This window comes from Dreissena polymorpha, chromosome 10 (assembly GCF_020536995.1).
Source record: "Dreissena polymorpha isolate Duluth1 chromosome 10, UMN_Dpol_1.0, whole genome shotgun sequence".
Lineage (NCBI taxonomy): Eukaryota > Metazoa > Mollusca > Bivalvia > Myida > Dreissenidae > Dreissena > Dreissena polymorpha.
The window spans coordinates 20572013-20593180 of NC_068364.1; the positions used below are offsets into that span (position 1 = coordinate 20572013).

Genomic DNA, 21168 nt, shown 5'->3' on the forward strand with positions numbered 1-21168 from the left:
TTCTATTCCTATTGGTTCAGTCCAGGTATTGGGTTGCTAGTTGTACAGTCAGTACTTGGGTTGGGTAGAACAAATTCAGCCACGCTAGAATTGTTATTATTACGTCTTTTTGATAGCGGATAGGTGCTGAAGAAGGCTTGATATTTGTTGGTTTTTGTTTTTAAGCCTGACTTATATAATAATTTTCTGCTAGATTAAGAAATGAGTGTGGTTGATGTAAAATGTGTGTGTCACTGAGAGCTACAGGTTGAAGAGCACAAAGTTGTGCATGTCCAAAAATAACAGATAAAATAGTAAAGCACTATTAACAATTTTATGCAGATTTTATGAGCTAGTACATCTTTTTGTCCCCTACCGGTTTCACTGGAGGGGACTTATGGTTTGCGCACTGTGCTTCTTTCTGTCTGTGAGTCTGTCTATCACTCTTATCTGGATCCTGCAATAACTTTAAAAGTTCTTCATATTTTTTCATGCAACTTGAGACATGGTCAGATGGCAATATGGAGATTAAGCACGTCATTTCATTTTGTTCCTACATCAAAATTATTGGTTGCTATGGCAAGAAATAAAAAAAATAAAATTCTTACAATGGTGGAGCCAGTAGGGGACATGTATTGCCTGGCAATAGTCTTGTTTATCATGTTTCATGTTTATTTTTCGCATGATAAACTAATGATTGGAAGCACATACTATTATTTGTGTGGTGTTCCTTATTCTATTGCTCATCAATTCGTCACAAATTAACACTGTTTGACTGTTCAATCTTTTCAATTTTTGAATACATGTTCTGAATATCCATAATTTTTCATATCTCATTGATGATACATTGTCCTATCTCATTGATGATACATTGTCCTATCTCATTGATGATACACTGTCCTATCTCATTGATGATACATTGTCCTATCTCATTGATGATACATTGTCCTATCTCATTGATGATACATTGTCCTATCTCATTGATGATACACTGTCCTATCTCATTGATGATACACTGTCCTATCTCATTGATGATACATTGTCCTATCTCATTGATGATACATTGTCCTACCTCATTGATGATACATTGTCCTATCTCATTGATGATACATTGTCCTATCTCATTGATGATACACTGTCCTATCTCATTGATGATACACTGTCCTATCTCATTGATGATACATTGTCCTATCTCATTGATGATACATTGTCCTATCTCATTGATGATACATTGTCCTATCTCATTGATGATACATTGTCCTATCTCATTGATGATACATTGTCCTATCTCATTGATGATACATTGTCCTATCTCATTGATGATACATTGTCCTATCTCATTGATGATACACTGTCCTATCTCATTGATGATACATTGTCCTATCTCATTGATGATACACTGTCCTATCTCATTGATGATACACTGTCCTATCTCATTGATGATACACTGTCCTATCTCATTGATGATACATTGTCCTATCTCATTGATGATACATTGTCCTATCTCATTGATGATACATTGTCCTATCTCATTGATGATACATTGTCCTATCTCATTGATGATACATTGTCCTATCTCATTGATGATACATTGTCCTATCTCATTGATGATACATTGTCCTATCTCATTGATGATACATTGTCCTTTCTCATTGATGATACATTGTCCTATCTCATTGATGATACATTGTCCTATCTCATTGATGATACATTGTCCTATCTCATTGATGATACATTGTCCTAGATAGCTTTCTGCGCATGTTGTTCGCTTCATTTTAGCTAGTGTGCTGTGATTTGGAATTCATTTTTTGTGTTTTGATTGTGAACTGATTTATGTTTTCAATTGATCCAAGAATGTCTTTTTTTCGTTCCAAGGACTATATTATCAGACATTTCTACTTTGTTTTACAAACTGAGCAACGCAGATGATAAACTTTGAAAGAATAATATATATTATATATAATTGTTTTGTCAAGTAGCATGACGATAATGTAGTCAATTTATCAAACCATGTTTAAAAAAATATATAAATAAGTCTTTTAAGGTGAAATATACAAAATGTATATGGAAATAAAGAGATGGTTTTCTGTGGATTAAATTATATTTTGATGATGTGGGTTATAGATTTTGCTTACCCGGTAATTGCTTCTTTGATTTTGATTGACATCAATCTAATTAAGAAATGTATCATTAAATCAGATTTTAGGACAAAAATATTATATCAATTTGATGACAATTTTAAAAAGAGCTAAATTTGTTGCAAGAGTATGATAATGTTATTTATTATTATAAAAAAAAATCAATGAAAGTGATGTGTCTTAAAAACTGGTTCGTAAAGTAAATTTATGTTTCTTGTAATTTATTCCAGGCTACGGCCCGATCAGCTCCGGACAGAGAAAAAGAGATCAACAACTTGGTGAGTAAATCTCAATGGTAGGCATAAACATACCAATGAGCCTCCCCGGGGGAAATTAGGGCTTAATACATGTACATAAAGTGTCATCCTAGATTAGCCTGTGCCATCCCCATAGGCTATTCAGGGATGAAACTTTCAGCCCTTACTGGATTCATGCTATAAAGAGCCTTATTTTAAATGAAAATACCAGTGAATGGAAAAGTTTCGTCTCTTATTAGCCTGTGTGGACGGCACACGCTAATCAGGGACGACACTTTACACACAGATTTTTTCCCAGACAAAGGCTACAGTGTTTGTGTTGCGGGCAACCAGAACCAACCTTGCATATACACAGATCCTTCAGTTGGTGACGATTGTTCACTGTAAAATCTGCGTCATTTTAGATATTTTCAATGTTTTTATACCAAATTGTGATGCCAAAAGATTATTTCTTGAATACTAACGTTTGTCTGGTAGTTGCCCTGAAATGCATAATGTATTTGGTATGGCCTAATGAACAACTTGCAGGGTAGCTAATGGCTTTAAAAAGCAAGAGAGCCAATGAAAACAATATATGAAAGTAATAAATAAAATTTTCACAACTTTCAGTTAGAATATTTAGAATTCACAAATATCATGTTATATCAAGATCAGTTAGGAACTGGGTCCTTTTGAACAACTGTTTTATTGGCAGGGACAGATGTGTTGGTGAGGGAATTAATGAAAAAAATCCCCAGGTCTTGTAATGGCATATGGGTATATTATAGATATTGAAGGTAAAGTCTACTGGTGCTTGTTCATAATTTTATCTCCAGTAAAGAATAAATGCCTTAACCCTTCCCCACTTAGATTTCCCACATATTTGCATGCATTCATAGTCCCTTAGAAAGTTACATTTTATTAAAGACCTTTCTTACTAGATTCAAGTTTTAAAGGCCTCATTTCCAACCCTTAGAAACTGATGAGCAGCAAACAGCATTAAACCTGAAAAGACACTTGCAGGCTGCTCTGGTTTTATGCTGTTTGCACATAGCCATTTTCACTTTGCTTCTGAGTGGGAAAGGGTTAAACGATGAAATGGACAAACTGGTAAGTACATTGTCAACATGTAGTCGGTTAATCACAGACAGTTAAATTATTATGTATTATTGACTCGCATAATCATATTTTCCAATATAGGTGTGCCAGGCTGACTTTTTTGTAACTGGTCTATTCTAAAAATTAATTATTAAACATCCCATTTTAATCCTGTGTCATGTCCAATTTAGGTACACAAGGCCAACTTTTTACCACTGGTCTTTTGAATATTTTGTGGGGAAAGAGACATTGTCAATGTTGATTTTACCCCTAAGCTCACACAAATAAATCACTGTTAACATTTCCCCTGAGCTGACACAAATAAACATGTTAATGTTGATATTACCCCTGGCTTACAAAAATAAACATTGTCAATGTTGATATTACCTCTGAGATGACACAAATAGACATTGTTAATGTTGATATCATATGACCCCTGAGCTCACACAAATAAACATTGTCAATGTTGATATTACCCATGAGCTGACACAAATAAAAATCGTCAATGTTGATATTACCCCAGAGCTCACACAAATAAACATTGTCAATGTTGATATTATCCATGAGCTCACACAAATAAACATTGTCAATGTTGATATTACCCCTGAGCTCACACAAATAAACATTGTCAATCTTGTTATTACCCCTTAGTTCACACAAATTAACATTGTCAGTGTTGATATTACCCCTGAGCTCACACAAATAAACATTGTCAATCTTGATATTACCCCTGAGCTCACACAAATAAACATTGTCAATGTTGATATTACCCCTGAGCTCACACAAATTAACATTGACAATGTTGATATTACCCCTGAGTGAGCTCACACAAATAAACATTGTCAATGTTGATATTACCCATGAGCTGACACAAATTAAAATTGTCAATGTTGATATTACCCCAGAGCTCTCACAATAAACATTGTCAATTTTGATATTACCCCTGAGCTCACACAAATAAACATTGTCAATGTTGATATTACCCCTGAGCTCACACAAATAAACATTATCAATGGTGATATTACCCCTGAGCTCACACAAATAAACATGGTCAATGTTGATATTACCCGAGCTTACACAAATAAACATTGTCAATGTTGATATTACCCCTGAGCTCACACAAACATTGTCAATGTTGATATTACCCCTGAGCTCACACAAATAAACATTGTCAATCTTGATATTACCCCTTGGCTCATACAAATATTGTTAGTGTTAAGAACAGTAAGACAAATGCATTATATAGCATCAAACATCACCAAATTCTAGTATTTGTCACTGCCAGACAAGCACCTGTTTAGGCATCACTCAATCAGGCAACTATTTGGAATATCATATTTGCCTGGAGTAAAATTGTAGCTGACATTTTCGCGCTGGCGAGTTGAATTTTACATCCCTGTCATCTCATTTCATTTTCCAATGTAGAAAGGCAACGAAAGCTTTCTTGTCACTTTGGAAATCTTGCAAAAAATTCAACAAACCAAATAACACATTTTAAACTTGTCATTTTCCATTTTAAGTACCCATAGCCAACTTAATGAAACTTGTCCTTTTAAAGATTGCTAATAATCTAACATAGCAAATTTGGCATTTTTACCAGGATTTGATTTCAGCTTTTTAAAGCTGATTTCTTCCCTTTCAAAGTCAGATTCATTTTACAAAAATCCTTATGTACAGATTTAAAGATTTCTTGACCATGTAAGGGGGGGGTATGGCATTTTCCTCCCTTAGATGGTTCTAAAATCAAGCCCTTATTAATCTTGTGTGATTTTTAAATTCAGGTCCGCAAAGCGAACTTTAACTCGGACCCGTATTTGCAAACGTTCGGCATCAGCATTGTGCCGCAGATGGTTGACGTTCACGGCCGCGTCCTAAACCCCCCCAAGATCCAGTACGGTGGGAGGGTAGGTGACAGCAGTCTGTCAGTAAGCAATACTGATAGGGGGTTAAGATGGTGACGGTGTTTTAGACATGACAGAGTCATTTGTTACTGATTGAACCTCGCTCTTGGAAGAACTGGGCTTAATGCATGTGCACAGGCTTATCAGGGAAGACTCTATTCTTCTGCTTTTATGCAAATGTTTGGTTTAAAGGATATCTATTCTCAATGAAAATTCAGTGTTTGCGAAAAGTGTCGTCCGTGATTAGCCTATGCTGACTGCAGTTTTACCCGAGCGTGGCTCAAATGTGTTTGTTAACCTCTAACCATCGTTTCTCTCTTGTAACCATTGGTTATGTTCTCGTGTCATCTTTGTTATTTGCTTTATTAATCGGGGTAAAAAATTGAGGTATGGCATCAGGCGTAGTCGGTAAGTTACCGTGTTTAAGAAGCAGATTTTTACCTCCAAATTTCAAATTCCAAAGTTTTTGTGTGTTATACATTGATACAACTCTATCCTGGCTGCTTAATTGCAAAAAATTTGTTATGTAGTCGTAAATATTCATAATAGCCACCATCTATTTAATTCCAGACAACTAAAAATATAGTGCTATGCAACCCATGCTCCTTATCATAATGACACTTCCTAGTTTGAATGCATAATTAAGCTTTTCAATGTCCTTGATTAAATGATTGCGTAATATAATAGTGGTGGCCATATTCCGTCCGATTTTCATGGTTTTTATGCTCCCCAAAAATTTTCGGGGAGCATATAGTTGCCAGTTTGTCCTTCCTTCTTTCCTTACTTCTGTCACACTTTTGATACAGTTTCTCATAGCACCTTCAATACTTTACCGATCTCTTTCATATTTGGCATGTAGGTACCTTGCATGGACCTCTACCTTTTGATGAGGTTTGAGGTCACTGCGGTCAAGGTCAAGGTCACCGAGGCTAATAATAGATTTTTCCGTCACACTTTTTTTACAGTTTCTCATAGCACCTTCAATACTTTACCGATCTCTTTCATATTTGGCGTGTAGGTACCTTGCATGGACCTCTACCTTATGATGACGTTTGAGGTCACTGGGGTCAAGGTCACCGAGGCTAATAATAGATTTTTCCGTCACACTTTTGTTACAGTTTCTCATAGCACCTTCAATACTTTACCGATCTCTTTCATATTAGGCATGTAGGTACCTTGCATGGACCTCTACCTTTTGATGCGATTTGAGGTCACTGGGGTCAAGGTCAAGGTCACTGAGGCAAATAATAGATTTTTCCGTCATGCTTTTGTTACAGTTTCTCATAGCTCCTTTAATACTTTACCGATCTCTTTCATATTTGGCATGTAGGTACCTTGCATGGACCTCTACTTTTTGCAGGGGTGTCAATTTTCCGGATTATTCCGGAAATCCGGATTTGAGCTGTCCAGGGTTGATTTTGAGGTGAATGTAAATCCGATGAGTTTGTTTAAGGCGGGTGGGGGTAGGGACAAAATTCTTTTAGTGCGGGATCATTTCAGAACGAATATTGTTATAGCATCGTCGGCATTCCGGACATTTGCGCTTGGTACCGATTTTATTTATTGATTTCTGATTGGTAAGCGGCTGGCACTTACATGAGCAGTAACTGGCTAAGTAAAGCACTGCAATATCATATTTTAAAACAATATGTTAATCAAATTATATATTGACTGCATATTTGCTAGGTTACTGGTTACTGGTTTTCATTTTCTGCAGTCAAACGATATGCATATTTTATTTCATTTGTAAATGATGTATCGCCACATGTTTTCGGACAGTCGTTTTCGGATACGCTGGTTTGTCGATTTTAATTTAATTTCGAAGTTCTTAATATCATTTGTTTAGAGTGACAAATACACCTGCGGTGTTACGGATGGTTTGGTTTATAATATTTCGCATTGTACTCACCAGAAATTGCACCTAGAAAGACTATTAAAAAAAAGAACAATAAGCTAGGGCTCGGGGGGTTGGGCCCTCTCTTCCCTTTATCCTACAGCTTAATTTTCTGGATTTCAAATTTGGGACAATTGACACCCCTGTTTTTGATGAGGTCACTGGGGTCAAGGTCACCGAGGCTAATAATAGATTTTCTGTCATGCTTTTGTTACTTTACCAATCTTTTTCATATTTGGCATGTAGGAACCTTCCATTGACCTCTACCTTTTGATGAGGTTTGAGGTCACTGGGCTCAAGGTCACCAAGGCTAATAAAAGATTTTCCGTCAAGCTTTTCTTACAGTTTCTCATAGGGCCTTCAATACTTTACCGATCTCTTACATATTTGCCATGTAGGTACCTTGCATGGACCTCTACCTTTTGATGAGGTTTGAGGTCACTGGGGTCAAGGTCACAGAGGCTATTAATATATTTTCTGTCACGCTTTTGATACAGTTTCTCATAGCACCTTCAATACTTTACCGATCTCTTTCATATTTGGCATGTAGGTACCTTGCATGGGCCTCTACCTTTTGATGAGGTTTGAGGTCACTGGGGTCAAGGTCATCGAGGCTAATAAAAGATTTTTTAATGTGGTTATTAACACATAGATTGACAAAGCGCATCATCAGGGAGCATCCATAGTTTCACTGATATTCTTGTTTGGTCTTGATTTCTTTTTTTCCTCCATTTTGGCTTTAAAAAATGGCATGCGCGTTATACATGGGGGTGCACTATACACTGGAAAATTTTGGTTAGCATGGTCATTTATACAAATGGTTACGATCCTAAGTCTTGTTTACTTGTAACCGTTTGTTTAATGTTTGTTTGGCTTCTTTATAAAGTGCTTTCTATTACCTACACATCAGTCTGTGTAGTGAGCAAAACTGAGAAGGTCAAGAGTTGTAAGCAAATGGTTACCTGTTGTAACGGTTTTCAGAAATGTACAATGACTGTTATTAGGTCTCATTTTGTTGGATCTTTGCCTAACCTATTGCTTGTAAAATAATGATCTTTGTTATGACTCCAATGTGAATAATTTTGGCCTCCGTCTGTAGTGTGGAATACAAAAAGGGTCAAGAGTCTTGTACAAATGGTATATCGCAGTTTAAACCCTTTACCACTTAGATACGTATTTTGACGCATTTGTAGTCTCTAAGAAAGGTAAATTTAATTAAAGACTTTTCTTACTAAATTCAAGTTTTAAAGGCTTTATTTTCAACACCAAGATGCTGATGATCAGCAAACTGCGAGTTACTTTGCTGTTCTGGTTGTATGCTGTTTGCACATAGCAATATTCACTTTCCATCTACATGGGCAATGGTTAAGATAAAAAAGGGATCGTTTTAAGCCTCTCAAATCACTTGGTTTCTTGGAACCATTGGTGACAAGATTGTTGTGTCTTTTTTATGAGCTTGATTTATTTATAGATTCTTATTCCATTTCCCGTGACAACAGTCTGTTGGTATGCAATGTGGATACGGTTAAAGGTTACTGTTTTAAGAAATGTTTGTTGTCATGTCTTGTCTTTATTCTGTCTTTCTTTATATTTCTTAACGTATGGGTGTGATTTCTCTATCAATTACGTGATTTCTTCCTTTTCCTTTGTGCCAAAATAGTAATATTAACTTTGCTTTGCTTGATGTTCTTTATATGCGCAGAATTTTAAAATTTGTAGATTCAACAAAAATACTCTTTTTGACAGCAATGTGTCAGCAAGCAAAAAATATGATTAGAACTTTACTACGCTTGATCTATTAAAAAAAATTGAAGGGTTTTGTTAAACGCTGTTATGGGGCAGGGAAATGCTGTCCCTGAGTTAATTTTAAAATCACACCCATAAATTAATGCTTTACAAATTAGTGTTTGTTGACAACTTTTCTTTGTGATTCAAATATGTATATATGAGCTTATTATTAATAAACATTGTCTTTTATAGCTCGGCTGTTTTCGGAGAAAACCTGAGGAATTGTCATAGCCAGCTCGCCGTCGTGTCATGTTGTCCACAGGCGTCGTGCTAAAACCTTGACATTTGCTCTACAATCTAAGTGCTTCCAACTACAACTTTGAAACTTCATATGTAGATGCACCTTGATGAGTTCTACATGCCACACCCATTTTTGGGTCACTAGGTCAAAGGTCAAGGTCACTGTGACCTCTTTTAAAAAAAAACAACACATTCTAACAAGCTTTCGCAGCCGAGCGTGGCATCCGTTATGCGGTTCTCTTGTTAGCTTGACTATTTACCAAATAGTACAAGCTATACAACTCCCCTAAATGTCGGCGTAGTGTTCTGATTAAGGTAACCATGGTTAAAGGTTAATAAATATTTATGCCCCCCTTCAAAGAAGAGGGGGTATATTGTTTTGCACATGTCGGTCTGTCCGTCCACCAGATGGTTTGCGGATGATAACTCAAGAACGCTCAGGCCTAGGATCAAGAAACTTCATAGGTACATTGATCATGACTGGCAGATGACCCCTATTGATTTTCAGGTCACTAGGTCAAAGGTCAAGGTCACAGTGACTCGAAACAGTAAAACGGTTTCCGGATGATAACTCAAAAATGCTTAAGCCTAGGATCACGAAACTTCATAGGTACATTGATCATGACTGGGGCAGATGACCCCTATTGATTTTCAGGTCACAAGGTCAAAGGTCAAGGTCACAGTGACTCGAAAGAGTAAAATGGTTTCTGGATGATAACTCAAAAATGCTTACGCCTAGGATCATGAAACTTCATAGGAACATGACTGGCAGATGACCCCTATTGATTTTCAGATCACTAGGTCAAAGGTCAAGGTCACAGTGACTCGAAAGAGTAAAATGGTTTCTGGATGATAACTCAAAAATGCTTACGCCTAGGATCATGAAACTTCACAGGTATGTTGATAATGACTGGCAGATGACCCCTAGTGATTTTCAGGTCACTTAGGTCAAAGGTCAAGGTCACAGTGACTTGAAATAGTAAAATGGTTTTCGGATAAAAAAACATTAGTTAAAGTTTGATAACTTTTTATGTCTGTCGGTCAGTCCACCAGATGGTTTCCTGATGATAAATCAAGAACGCTTAGGCCTAGGATCATGAAACTTCATAGGTGTATTGATCATGACTGGCAGATGACCCCTATTGATTTTCAGGTCACTAGGTCAAAGTCTATACTGGGGGACATATTGTTTTTTCCCTGTCTGTTTGTTGGTTTGTCAAACTTTAACTTTGGCCATAACTTTTGCAATATTGAAGATAGCCAACTTGATATTTGGCATGCATGTGTATCTCATGGAGCTGCACATTTTGAGTTGTGAAAGGTCAAGGTCATTCTTCAAGGTCAAAGGTCAAATATATGGGGAACATAGTGTTTCCCAAACACATCTTGTCAAAAGTTGTTTAGCAAACCTCATTTCTCAAGGGATTTTATAACTTAAAATATGTCATGTTCATGAAATGAAGATTTGCAATAATACCTAGTGATCAGCACATTCATGAGTTATGTGCCTTTGAATTGAGCTGACTAAAAAGATACTGGGGTATTAGTTTCAGCTGTGGTATTAGTCATATTTGGGGTTTAAGTTTCAGTTTAGACAACTTTCTAGTTGTATTTATAATTATATACTATGGTTACTACAGAACACAACAGTTAAAAAGGCATTGAAAACAATTTTCAGAGCCGCTAACCCTGCTGGGCCAGTAGGCCTGACAATCTACTTGCCCTGCTGGTTTATATTCTTGCCCTTCATTTTTTTATGTCCCCCAGTCTATACTGGGGGACAGGTTGTTTTTGTCCTGTCTGTTTTTTGGTGTGTTTGTTTTCTCATGGAGCTGCACATTTTGAGTGGTGAAAAGTCAAGGTCATCCTTCAAGGTCAAATACATGGGGGGGGGGGGGGGGGGCGACATAGTGTTTCACAAACACATCTTGTTAAATCAAAGAACTTAATTTCTAATAATAACCAAACAGGACCTTTATATTGTCACGATTGGTTGATATAAGTGGTTCAGTTTTGATTCCGATAATGATAATTCCATCATGTTAACTATTAAACCAACTGTGTACAACACATTCTTCCATCCAATTTGCAGCTCTCATTTGCACTTAGTTCTAAAGGATAGCTTTTAGGATACTGTGATGTTCATTGTCAGTCAGTGTGTGTATTAGATGCGTGTGTGCATTCATTTCCCTTTCTTTTTTTTTTAAGACTAATTATCCTAAATCTATTGTAAGATTTTAAAGACACCATGGAATAATGGTTGTAGTGCTCCGTATACATGTACATTAAATAGAAATAGATGACTAAAGCAACTATCTTTTAATGAGTCTTTTTAAATAAAAAAAAATAAAAAAAAATAGTTAAGTTACAGTTTGGTAATATATTATACAACTTGACATGGTTTAAGAACAATTTCTATCATTTAAAAAGTGAAATAGTTGAGAATATCACTGACTCCATATAAATGAATACTCACTGTAACTGAATATTTGGCCAGTAAAAATGCCATATATGGCTATTCAAATAAATCGAATCTACTGTATGTATACACTCTTCTAAAACTGAAAGGCCCAAAACTTGTGTATGTGGCATGGAACATCACGTGGTTCGTTTTGAAGGCAGGGATTTGATCCAGCTATGCTGGTTCCAGTCATATCTCTGAGCGGAGGTTGATCCCTAGGGTCAAAAATCCTTTGAGTGTGTTACTCGCTTCCCTTGTGATCTCACCTTAGCACAAAGTGCTCATAAGGAGGCTTAAGAACACTGATGTATGTTGTCCATCAGACAGTGCGGGAGTTTGTTACCTTTGTCTTCTAGCCACTTCTCCTCCTGAACATCTGAGCAGATTTAGCCTTTTACCACTTAGATACGTATTTTCCCGCATTTGTAGTCCTGTAGAAAGTTATATTTATGGCCCCCTTCAAAGAAGAGGGGGTATATTGTTTTGCACATGTTGGTCGGTCGGTCCGTCCACCAGATGGTTTCCGGATGATAACTCAAGAACGATCATGAAACTTCATAGGTAGATTGATCATGACTGGCAGATGACCCCTATTGATTTTCAGGTCACTAGTTCAAAGGTCAAAGTCACAGTGACTCGAAATAGTAAAATGGTTTCCGGATGATAACTCAAGAATGCTTACGCCTAGGATCATGAAACTTCATAGGTACATTGATCATGACGGGCAGATGACCCCTATTGATTTTCAGGTCACTAGGTCAAAGGTCAAGGTCACAGTGACTCGAAATAGTAAAATGGTTTCCGGATGATAACTCAAGAATGCTTACGCCTAAGATCATGAAACTTTATACGTACGTCATTGATCATGACTGGCAAATGACCCCTATTGATTTTCAGGTCACTAGTTTATTTAAGACCTTTCTTTTCTAGTTTCAAGTTTTTAAGGCTTCATTATTTTCCAACCCTTAGATACTGATGAGCTGCAAACTGCATAAAACATGAACAGACTGCAGGTTACATGCAGGCTGTTCTGGTTTTATGCTGTTTGCACATAGCCATTTTCACTTTGCTTTTTAGTGGGAAAGGGTTAAAGAACATTCATAGGAATGATCCTTTGGGTGGCTATTTCTATGTTAGTCACATTTTTCTGATCCGTTGCATATTTAAGTCCCCTGATCTCAAAATAGGTTTTGAAAATAAGAACGTAAAAATAGTCTATTCAACCACAAGACGCATGGGATAAATATTTGGTAACATTTTCTAGTGGTCCTCTATAAAGTTTGTTCAAATCATGCCTTAAGGTCAAAACATGACACGTCATAGTGGTCTCAAGATTTATATAGACTTACATAGTAATCAGACTTATGTATGAAGTTACTTTAAAAATCTTCTTTGAAACCTCAAGGGTCTGGGGTATAATTGGTGTTTAACATCGTATGGTGTTATTAGCCGGATTTTTTTCGAAAAAATCTCGGCTTATAGATTGATGTTGTCGGGCGGGCGGGGGGGCGGGGGGGCGGGCGGCGTGCTCGAAAATGTTAAAGTTCTTATTTCATGGTATAACTTTGGTATGCTTGGACCTAGAGTCTTCAAACTTGACATGAAGGTTGGCCAGGATTAACAGATGACCACTGGTCATTTCAAGGTCATTCATTTGAAGGTCAAGGTCACTGTGACCTTCAATATAAAAAATGTTAAAGTTGTTATAACTTTGGTATGCTTGGACCTAGAGTCTTGAAACTTGACATGAAGGTTGGCCATAACTAGTTAGTAACCACTGGTCATTTCAAGGTCATTCATTTGAAGGTCAAGGTCACTGTGACCTTGAATGTAAAAATGTTAAAGTTCTTATTTCATGGTATAACTTTGGTATGCTTGGACCTAGAGTCTTCAAACTTGACATGAAGGTTGGCCAGGATTAACAGATGACCACTGGTCATTTCAAGGTCATTCATTTGAAGGTGAAGGTCACTGTGACCTTCAATATAAAAATGTTAAAGTTGTTATAACTTTGGTATGCTTGGACCTAGAGTCTTGAAACTTGACATGAAGGTTGGCCAGAACTAGTAAGTAACCACTGGACATTTCAAGGTCATTCATTTGAAGGTCAAGGTCACTGTGACCTTGAATGTAAAAATGTTAAAGTTGTTATAACTTTGGTATGCTTGGACCTAGAGTCTTGAAACTTGACATGAAGGTTGGCCAGAACTAGTAAGTAACCACTGGACATTTCAAGGTCATTCATTTGAAGGTCAAGGTCACTGTGACCTTGAATGTAAAAATGTTAAAGTTCTTATTTCATGTTATAACTTTGGTATGCTTGTACCTAGAGTCTTCAAACTTGAAATAAAGATTGGCCAGTACTAGAAGATGACCACTGGTCATTTCAATGTCATTCATTTGAAGGTCAAGGTCACTGTGACCTTAAATGTTAAAATGTTAAAATTGTTATAACTTTGGTATGCTTGGACATAGAGTCTTCAAACTTGACATGAAGGTTTGCAAGCACACTTAGATGACCACTGGTCATTTCAAGGTCATTCATTCTAAGGTCAAGGTCACTGTGACCTTGAATGTAAAAATGTTAAAGTTCTTATAACTTTGGTAGGTAAAAATGTTAAAGTTCTTATTCCATGTTATAACTTTGGTATGCTTGTACCTAGAGTCTTCAAACTTGACATAAAGGTTGGCCAGTACTAGAAGATCACCACTGCTCATTTCAATGTCATTCATTTGAAGGTCAAGGTCACTGTGACCTTCAATGTTAAAATGTTAAAATTGTTATTACTTTGGTATGCTTGGACCTAGACAAAAACACGAAAGGTACTTTCCTGTCATTTAAATCAAAAATCCGGCTTCAATGCGGTCATCTCCGACCGCGGAACTCTTGTACAAAATTGTGTTCAAATAATGACACTGGAGTCAAAATTGGCGTTGCCCTGGGGTTAATTGCTTTCCTTACATGTATATAGTGAAAACTAAACACAATTTGCTTAGACTTTTCAAAAATAAAAGTGAGGACATAAATTTAACACCTGTCCTTAATGTTGGTTTTTTACAAATTTAACACCTGTCCTTAATGTTGGTTTTTTACAGGCTTTTTTTTTTTTTACCAAATTGTATTGTTCTTTTATTACTCTCATATTATTTATCTATTTTATAACAAATTAGATTTATAGCTCACCTGAGCACAACGTGTTCATGGTGAGCTTTTGTGATCGCCTTTTGTCCGTCATGCGTTGTGCGGCGTCAACATTTGACTTGTTAACTCTCTAGATGCCACATTCATTGTCCAATCTTCATGAAATATGGTCAGAAGATTGGTCTCAATGATATCTTGGATGAGTTCGAAAATGGTTACGTTTGCTTGAAAAACATGGCGGCCAAGGGGCGGGGCATTTTTACTTATATGGCTCTATATGGCTATAGTAAAATCTTGTTAACACTCTAGAGGCCACATTTATTGTCTGATCTTCATGAAACTTTGTCAGAAGATTCATCCCAATAATATCTTGGAAGAGTTCGAAAATGATGCCGATTGGTTGAAAAACATGGCTGCCAGGGGGCGGGGCATTTTTCCTTATATGGCTATAGTAAAAACTAGTTAACACTCTAGAGGCCACATTTATTTTCCAATCTTCATGAAACTTGCTCAGAAGATTTGTCCCACTGATATCTTGGATGAGTTAAAAAATGGTAACCTTTTCTTGCAAAACATGGCTGCCAAGGGGCGGGGCAGTTTTCCTTATATGGCTATAGTAAAATCTTGTTAACACTCTAGAGCCTACATTTATTGTCCAATCTTCATGAAACATGGTCAGAAGATTCATCCCAATGATATCTTGGATGAGTTCGAAAATGATGCAGGTTGGTTTAAAAACATGGCTGCCAGGGGGCGGGGCATTTTTGCTTATATGGCTATATAGAGTAAAACCTTGTTAACACTCTAGAGGCCACATTTATTGTCCAATCTTGATGAAATATGGTCAGAAGATTTATCTTAATGATATCTTGGATGAGTTCGAAAATGGTTACCTTTGCTTGAAAAACATGGCCGCCAAAGGACGGGGCATTTTTCCTTATATGGCTATATAAGGCTATAGTAAAATCTTGTTAACACTCTAGAGGCCACATTTATAGTTCGATCTTCATGAAACTCTGTCAGAAGATTCATCACTATAATATCTTGGAGGAGTTCAAAAATGATGCTGGTTGGTTGAAAAACATGGCCACCACGGGGGCGGGGCTATTTTCCTTATATGGCTATAGTAAAACCTTGTTAACACTCTAGAGGTCACATTTATTTTCCGATCATCATGAAACTTGGTCAGAAGATTTGTCCCAATGATATCTTAGATGAGTTTGAAAATGGTTTTGGTTGCTTTAAAAACATGGCCACCAGGGGCGGGGCATTTTTCCTTATATGGCTATATTAAAATCTTGTTAACACTCTAGAGGTCACATTTATTGTCCAATCTTCATGAAATTTGGTCAGAAGATTGGTCTCAATGATATCTTGGATGAATTGGAAAATAACTACCGTAATTACTCTATGTTTTCGGACACTCTTAAGTTTTCGGACACCCCTTTTTTTAGCAAAAACAATTATTTTTCGTGACTCTAAATTTTCGGACACAGGAGTTTTCGTCCATAATTAATGTCTCTAAGTTTTCGGACAGTAAATTGTACAGCGCTGTTTTACCAAATTTTGGTCCTGTTTTCGATATCGTATGGCACTTAGATCACGGGGTTTTACAACCAAATTAACATCATAAAACCTGGCAGCTGCATGCTGAGGGCAACGGGCCATTACATTTGCGTTATTGGGTTAATAACCTTGTTAACCGGTATTAAACAATGGTTTCGCCCGATGCACCCTATTGCAAGTTTTACGAACAATGGAAGGTGTTAGACAACAACTATCGGAAACTATCGGAAATGAACAAACAAATAATTCATAGTTTGCTTTTTTATTGAGTTAAAGGGGCCTTTTCACAGATTTTGGCATTTTCAACTTATTAATTAAATGCTTTATATCGATAAATGTAAACATTGGATCGTAAAAGCTCCAGTAAAAAATCAAGAATAAAATTTAAAAAAGGAAAAAAAACACTGCCCGGACCAGGTTTCGAACTAGTGACCCCTGGAGTCCTGCCAGAGTCCTGAAGTAAAAACGCTCTAGCCTACTGAGCTATTCCGCCGAGTACACATAAAAGACGTATTTTATACCTTATATAAGCAATCTTTGTAGTTTCACAAAATTTAACGACAAAAACAGAACTCTCCAAATTATTCAATCGTTTCGCGTTGCAACGCTTTATAATTTTTAGGTTTTAAAATCGTCAAAAGATGCATATAATGGCTATATTAGACCATGGTAAATGTTCAGTATTACTGTTTCCTCACAAATATCGTAACTAAAACGAAAATTTGCGAATCTGAAACAACTTTTTTCAATTTTGTCAATTTACCAAAGCGTGAAAAGATCCCTTTAATTACAGGTTCATACTAGCGAGTATCGGTACATCCCATGCTCATCTTTGAACTCGTTGGTCAAAGTACAACCTTGTAGTAAGTTTCTGTAAAATAAATTAAGCATTTAAAATTATTTAAAATGCAGTGCAAACACATATAAATGTAATTTATACTACATGGTATGGTATTTTACAAGCACGTGCCGGTAATCGTTGATACAATTGACGCTATTTTCGGATACTTCAATTTTCGACTCTAAGTTTTCGGACATCTGTATATTGTGAATATTTTTCGTATCTAAGTTTTCGGACACGAAACAAAATAATTATTTTTAAGTGTCCGAAAACATAGAGTAATTACGGTATGTTTGCTTGAAAAAAATGGCTTCCAAGGGGCGGGGCATTTTTCCTTATATGGCTATAGTAAAATCTTGTTTCATTTTAATGTACTGTACCTTACTACTTCCCTCTGCAAGATTGATCCAAGTAAGCAAATAAAATACAATATTTATTCTGATGAATTTTCTCTCATTTTAAGTGACATGAGGTCAAAATTGTCAATTGATGGCGTCCATTGCTGCTTCTATTTTAATACAAGAGCACAGGCCATCCAATTGATTGCATCCATTACTGTTACTATTTTAAGACCAAAGCACAGGACATCTTATTGATGGCTTCCATTACAGTTTCTATTTTTAGACAAAATTACAGGCCATCCTATGGATGGTGCCCATTGCTGTTAATATTTTTAGACGAAAGCACGGGCCATCTAATTGATGGCGTCCTTTACTGTTCCTATTTTTAGACAAAAGCACAGGCCATCCCCAATCAGGGTGTGTGGGACATGAGGGGAAAGCAATTTTACAGCGGGGTCGACATTCGGGTGTGGGCAATAGCTTGCTTTGCCCCTCAAAGAACAGTTAGAGAAGATGCTCTTAGGTTTGTACTTGTTGTTTCGCACATAGGCGAACAAGTTCCTAATCCTAACTCTGTTTAGGGTTTTGTTATTAACCCCCCCAGTTAACTGGAGTGAAACGTTGACGGATATTAGCAAACTTGTCTTTATGGATGAAAAATGAAAACTGGTGTTGTAAGAAATGTGGGAAAAACATTGGGACATTGATGACAAAGAATCTGCAACAAAGTGGGGGGGGGGGGGGAAACATGTCCCTCTTTTTGTGAAAAGAGAACGTTTGTACATAATTGTCTATAAAAAAAGTATGAAGGGCTGTTTTTGGTTTGGCAATATATAAGAAGTAAATTTCTCTGTCTCCTTAAATAAAACTATGTAATCAAATGCTAATGTAAAAAGTTTTTCCTCCTAACTCAGGTGGTGCCAATGTCTGTCAACAGAGAGAGAGAGAGAGATGAATAACACGTAACACACACGTTACATACACCAAGCAGTCACACAATCTATGCGTTCTTGTGTTCCTTGTTTAGAGTAAAGCCCAGGTGGTGCCCTCTGACGGTGTTTGGGACATGCGGGGCAAACAGTTTTACAGCGGGATCGAGATCCGCGTGTGGGCGATTGCGTGTTTCGCCCCGCAGCGTACGGTACGAGAGGACGCCCTCAGGTGGGTTAGTCATCCTGCACACACACACACATTTCTGCCTCTTGTCATGTTTTCCCCAAGTATTCATTGGTTAATCATGGTTGATGTTTTCGAATTTCCTTCCTTACCATGTAAAGCCTTTGAATGAGTATCATTATGGGAAATACATCATAGTTACTCTGGGGGTCAGTTGATTTGTCTGCAATAATTAAAATCTAGAACAGTGTGAGCCTCGACTTAGGAAAACTGGTACTAAAGCATATGTGTTAAGTGTCATCCCAGTATAGCCTATACAGGCTTATCAGGGACGACACTTTACACCTAGTCTTATCAGGGACGACACTTTACACCTAGTCTTATCAGGGATGACACTTGACACCTAGTCTTTTAAGCAATACTTCCCTTAAGGGACGACACTTTACACCTAGTCTTTTAAGCAATACTTCCCTTAAAGGACGACACTTTACACCTAGTCTTTTAAGCAATACTTCCCTTAAGGGACGACACTTTACACCTAGTCTTTTAAGCAATACTTCCCTTAAGGGACGACACTTTACACCTAGTCTTTTAAGCAATACTTCCCTAAAGGGACGACACTTTACACCTAGTCTTTTAAGCAATACTTCCCTTAAGGGATGACACTTTACAACTAGTCTTTTAAGCAATACTTCCCTTAAGGGACGACACTTTACACCTAGTCTTTTAAGCAATACTTCCCTTAAGGGACGACACTTTACACCTAGTCTTTTAAGCAATACTTCACTAAAGGGACGACACTCTACACCTAGTCTTTGAGCAATACTTTCCCTAAGGGACAACACTTTACACCTAGTCTTTTATGCAATACTTCCCTTAAGGGACAACACTTTACACCTTGTCTTTTAAGCAATACTTACCTTAAGGGACGACACTTTACACCTAGTCTTTTAAGCAATACTTCCCATAAGGGACGGCACTTTACACCTTGTCTTTTAAGCAATACTTCCCTTAAGGCACTACACTTTACACCTAGTCTTTTAAGCAATACTTCCCTTAAGGGACGACACTTTACACCAAGTCTTTTAAGCAATACTTCCCTTAAGGGACGACACTTTACACCTAGTCTTTTAAGCAATACTTCCCTTAAGGGACGACACTTTACACCTAGTCTTTTAAGCAATACTTCCCTTAAGGGACGACACTTTACACCTAGTCTTTTAAGCAATACTTCCCTTAAGGGACGACACTTTACACCTAGTCTTTTAAGCAATACTTCACTTAAGGGACGACACTTTACACCTAGTCTTTAAGCAATACTTTCCCTAAGGGACAACACTTTACACCTAGTCTTTTATGCAATACTTCCCTTAAGGGACAACACTTTACACCTTGTCTTTTAAGCAATACTTACCTTAAGGGACGACACTTTACACCTAGTCTTTTAAGCAATGCTTCCCATAAGGGACGACACTTTACACCTTGTCTTTTAAGCAATACTTCCCTTAAGGGACAACACTTTACACCTAGTCTTTTAAGCAATACTTCCCTTAAGGGACGACACTTTACACCAAGTCTTTTAAACAATACTTCCCTTAAGGGACGACACTTTACACCTAGTCTTTTAAGCAATACTTCCCTTAAGGGACGACACTTTACACCTAGTCTTTTAAGCAATACTTCCCTTAAGGGACGACACTTTACACCTAGTCTTTTAAGCAATACTTCCCTTAAGGGACGACACTTTACACCTAGTCTTTTAAGCAATACTTCCCTTAAGCACATTTTACCCAGAACAGGGCTCATAATGTCTTGAGCTTTAACCCTTTGAATGCTGGGAAATTTGTCGTCTGCTAAAATGTTGTCAGCTGAATTTCTAAAATTAGCATTTTCTTTGATTTTTTTTCAAAGAATACTATTAGAATAGCAAACAGTTAGGATCCTGATGAGACGCCACATTCTGTGGCCTCTCATCTGGATCCAAACTGTTTGCAAAGGCCTTCCAAATTCGGTTTTAGCACTGAAAGAGTTAACTTCCCATTGAATCAAAGGACTTTAACATTACTTGAAACAAATGTTACCCTATGTAAAAGTGTATCAAAACTCCCAGAACAACATGGCTACATTCAAGGTCAAAGTATTGGTTGAAGATTTAATGTAATTTAATTGAAGAGGTTTTGGACAAAGCTCTCTTGTGTCAAAGCTTATGTGAGGCTTTTAATCAACTAAGGTTACATGATCGATTGCTTATTATTTAACGCCTTTAGTTTGCCTACCAAAGTGTACAAATACATAACTCTTATCCAAAAAAATAATTACCATGATTTCTTTGCAAGTCTGCTTTTAGCGCTATAGTGATGAATAATATATTTTGGCATAGCTTTGAACCATTTTATCATCTTTATTGTATCATGCACTTTACGATAG

The 21168-nt window shown here is 37.0% G+C and overlaps 1 protein-coding gene across 10 annotated transcripts in view; it reads left to right on the forward strand.

Annotated features, from left to right (window-relative positions):
- LOC127847243 (protein argonaute-2-like) overlaps positions 1–21168 on the forward strand; it is an 82249-nt gene that overhangs the window by 36151 nt on the left and 24930 nt on the right. For 8 of the 10 annotated variants that reach the window (XM_052379032.1, XM_052379030.1, XM_052379028.1 and 5 more), the window contains 3 exons: positions 2348–2395; positions 5233–5376; positions 18653–18786. In XM_052379032.1, the coding sequence (XP_052234992.1) occupies positions 2348–2395; positions 5233–5376; positions 18653–18786 (326 nt within the window). The remainder of the gene's footprint in view (positions 1–2347; positions 2396–5232; positions 5377–18652; positions 18787–21168) is intronic. The other 2 variants (XM_052379026.1, XM_052379027.1) reach the window with 1 other exon arrangement.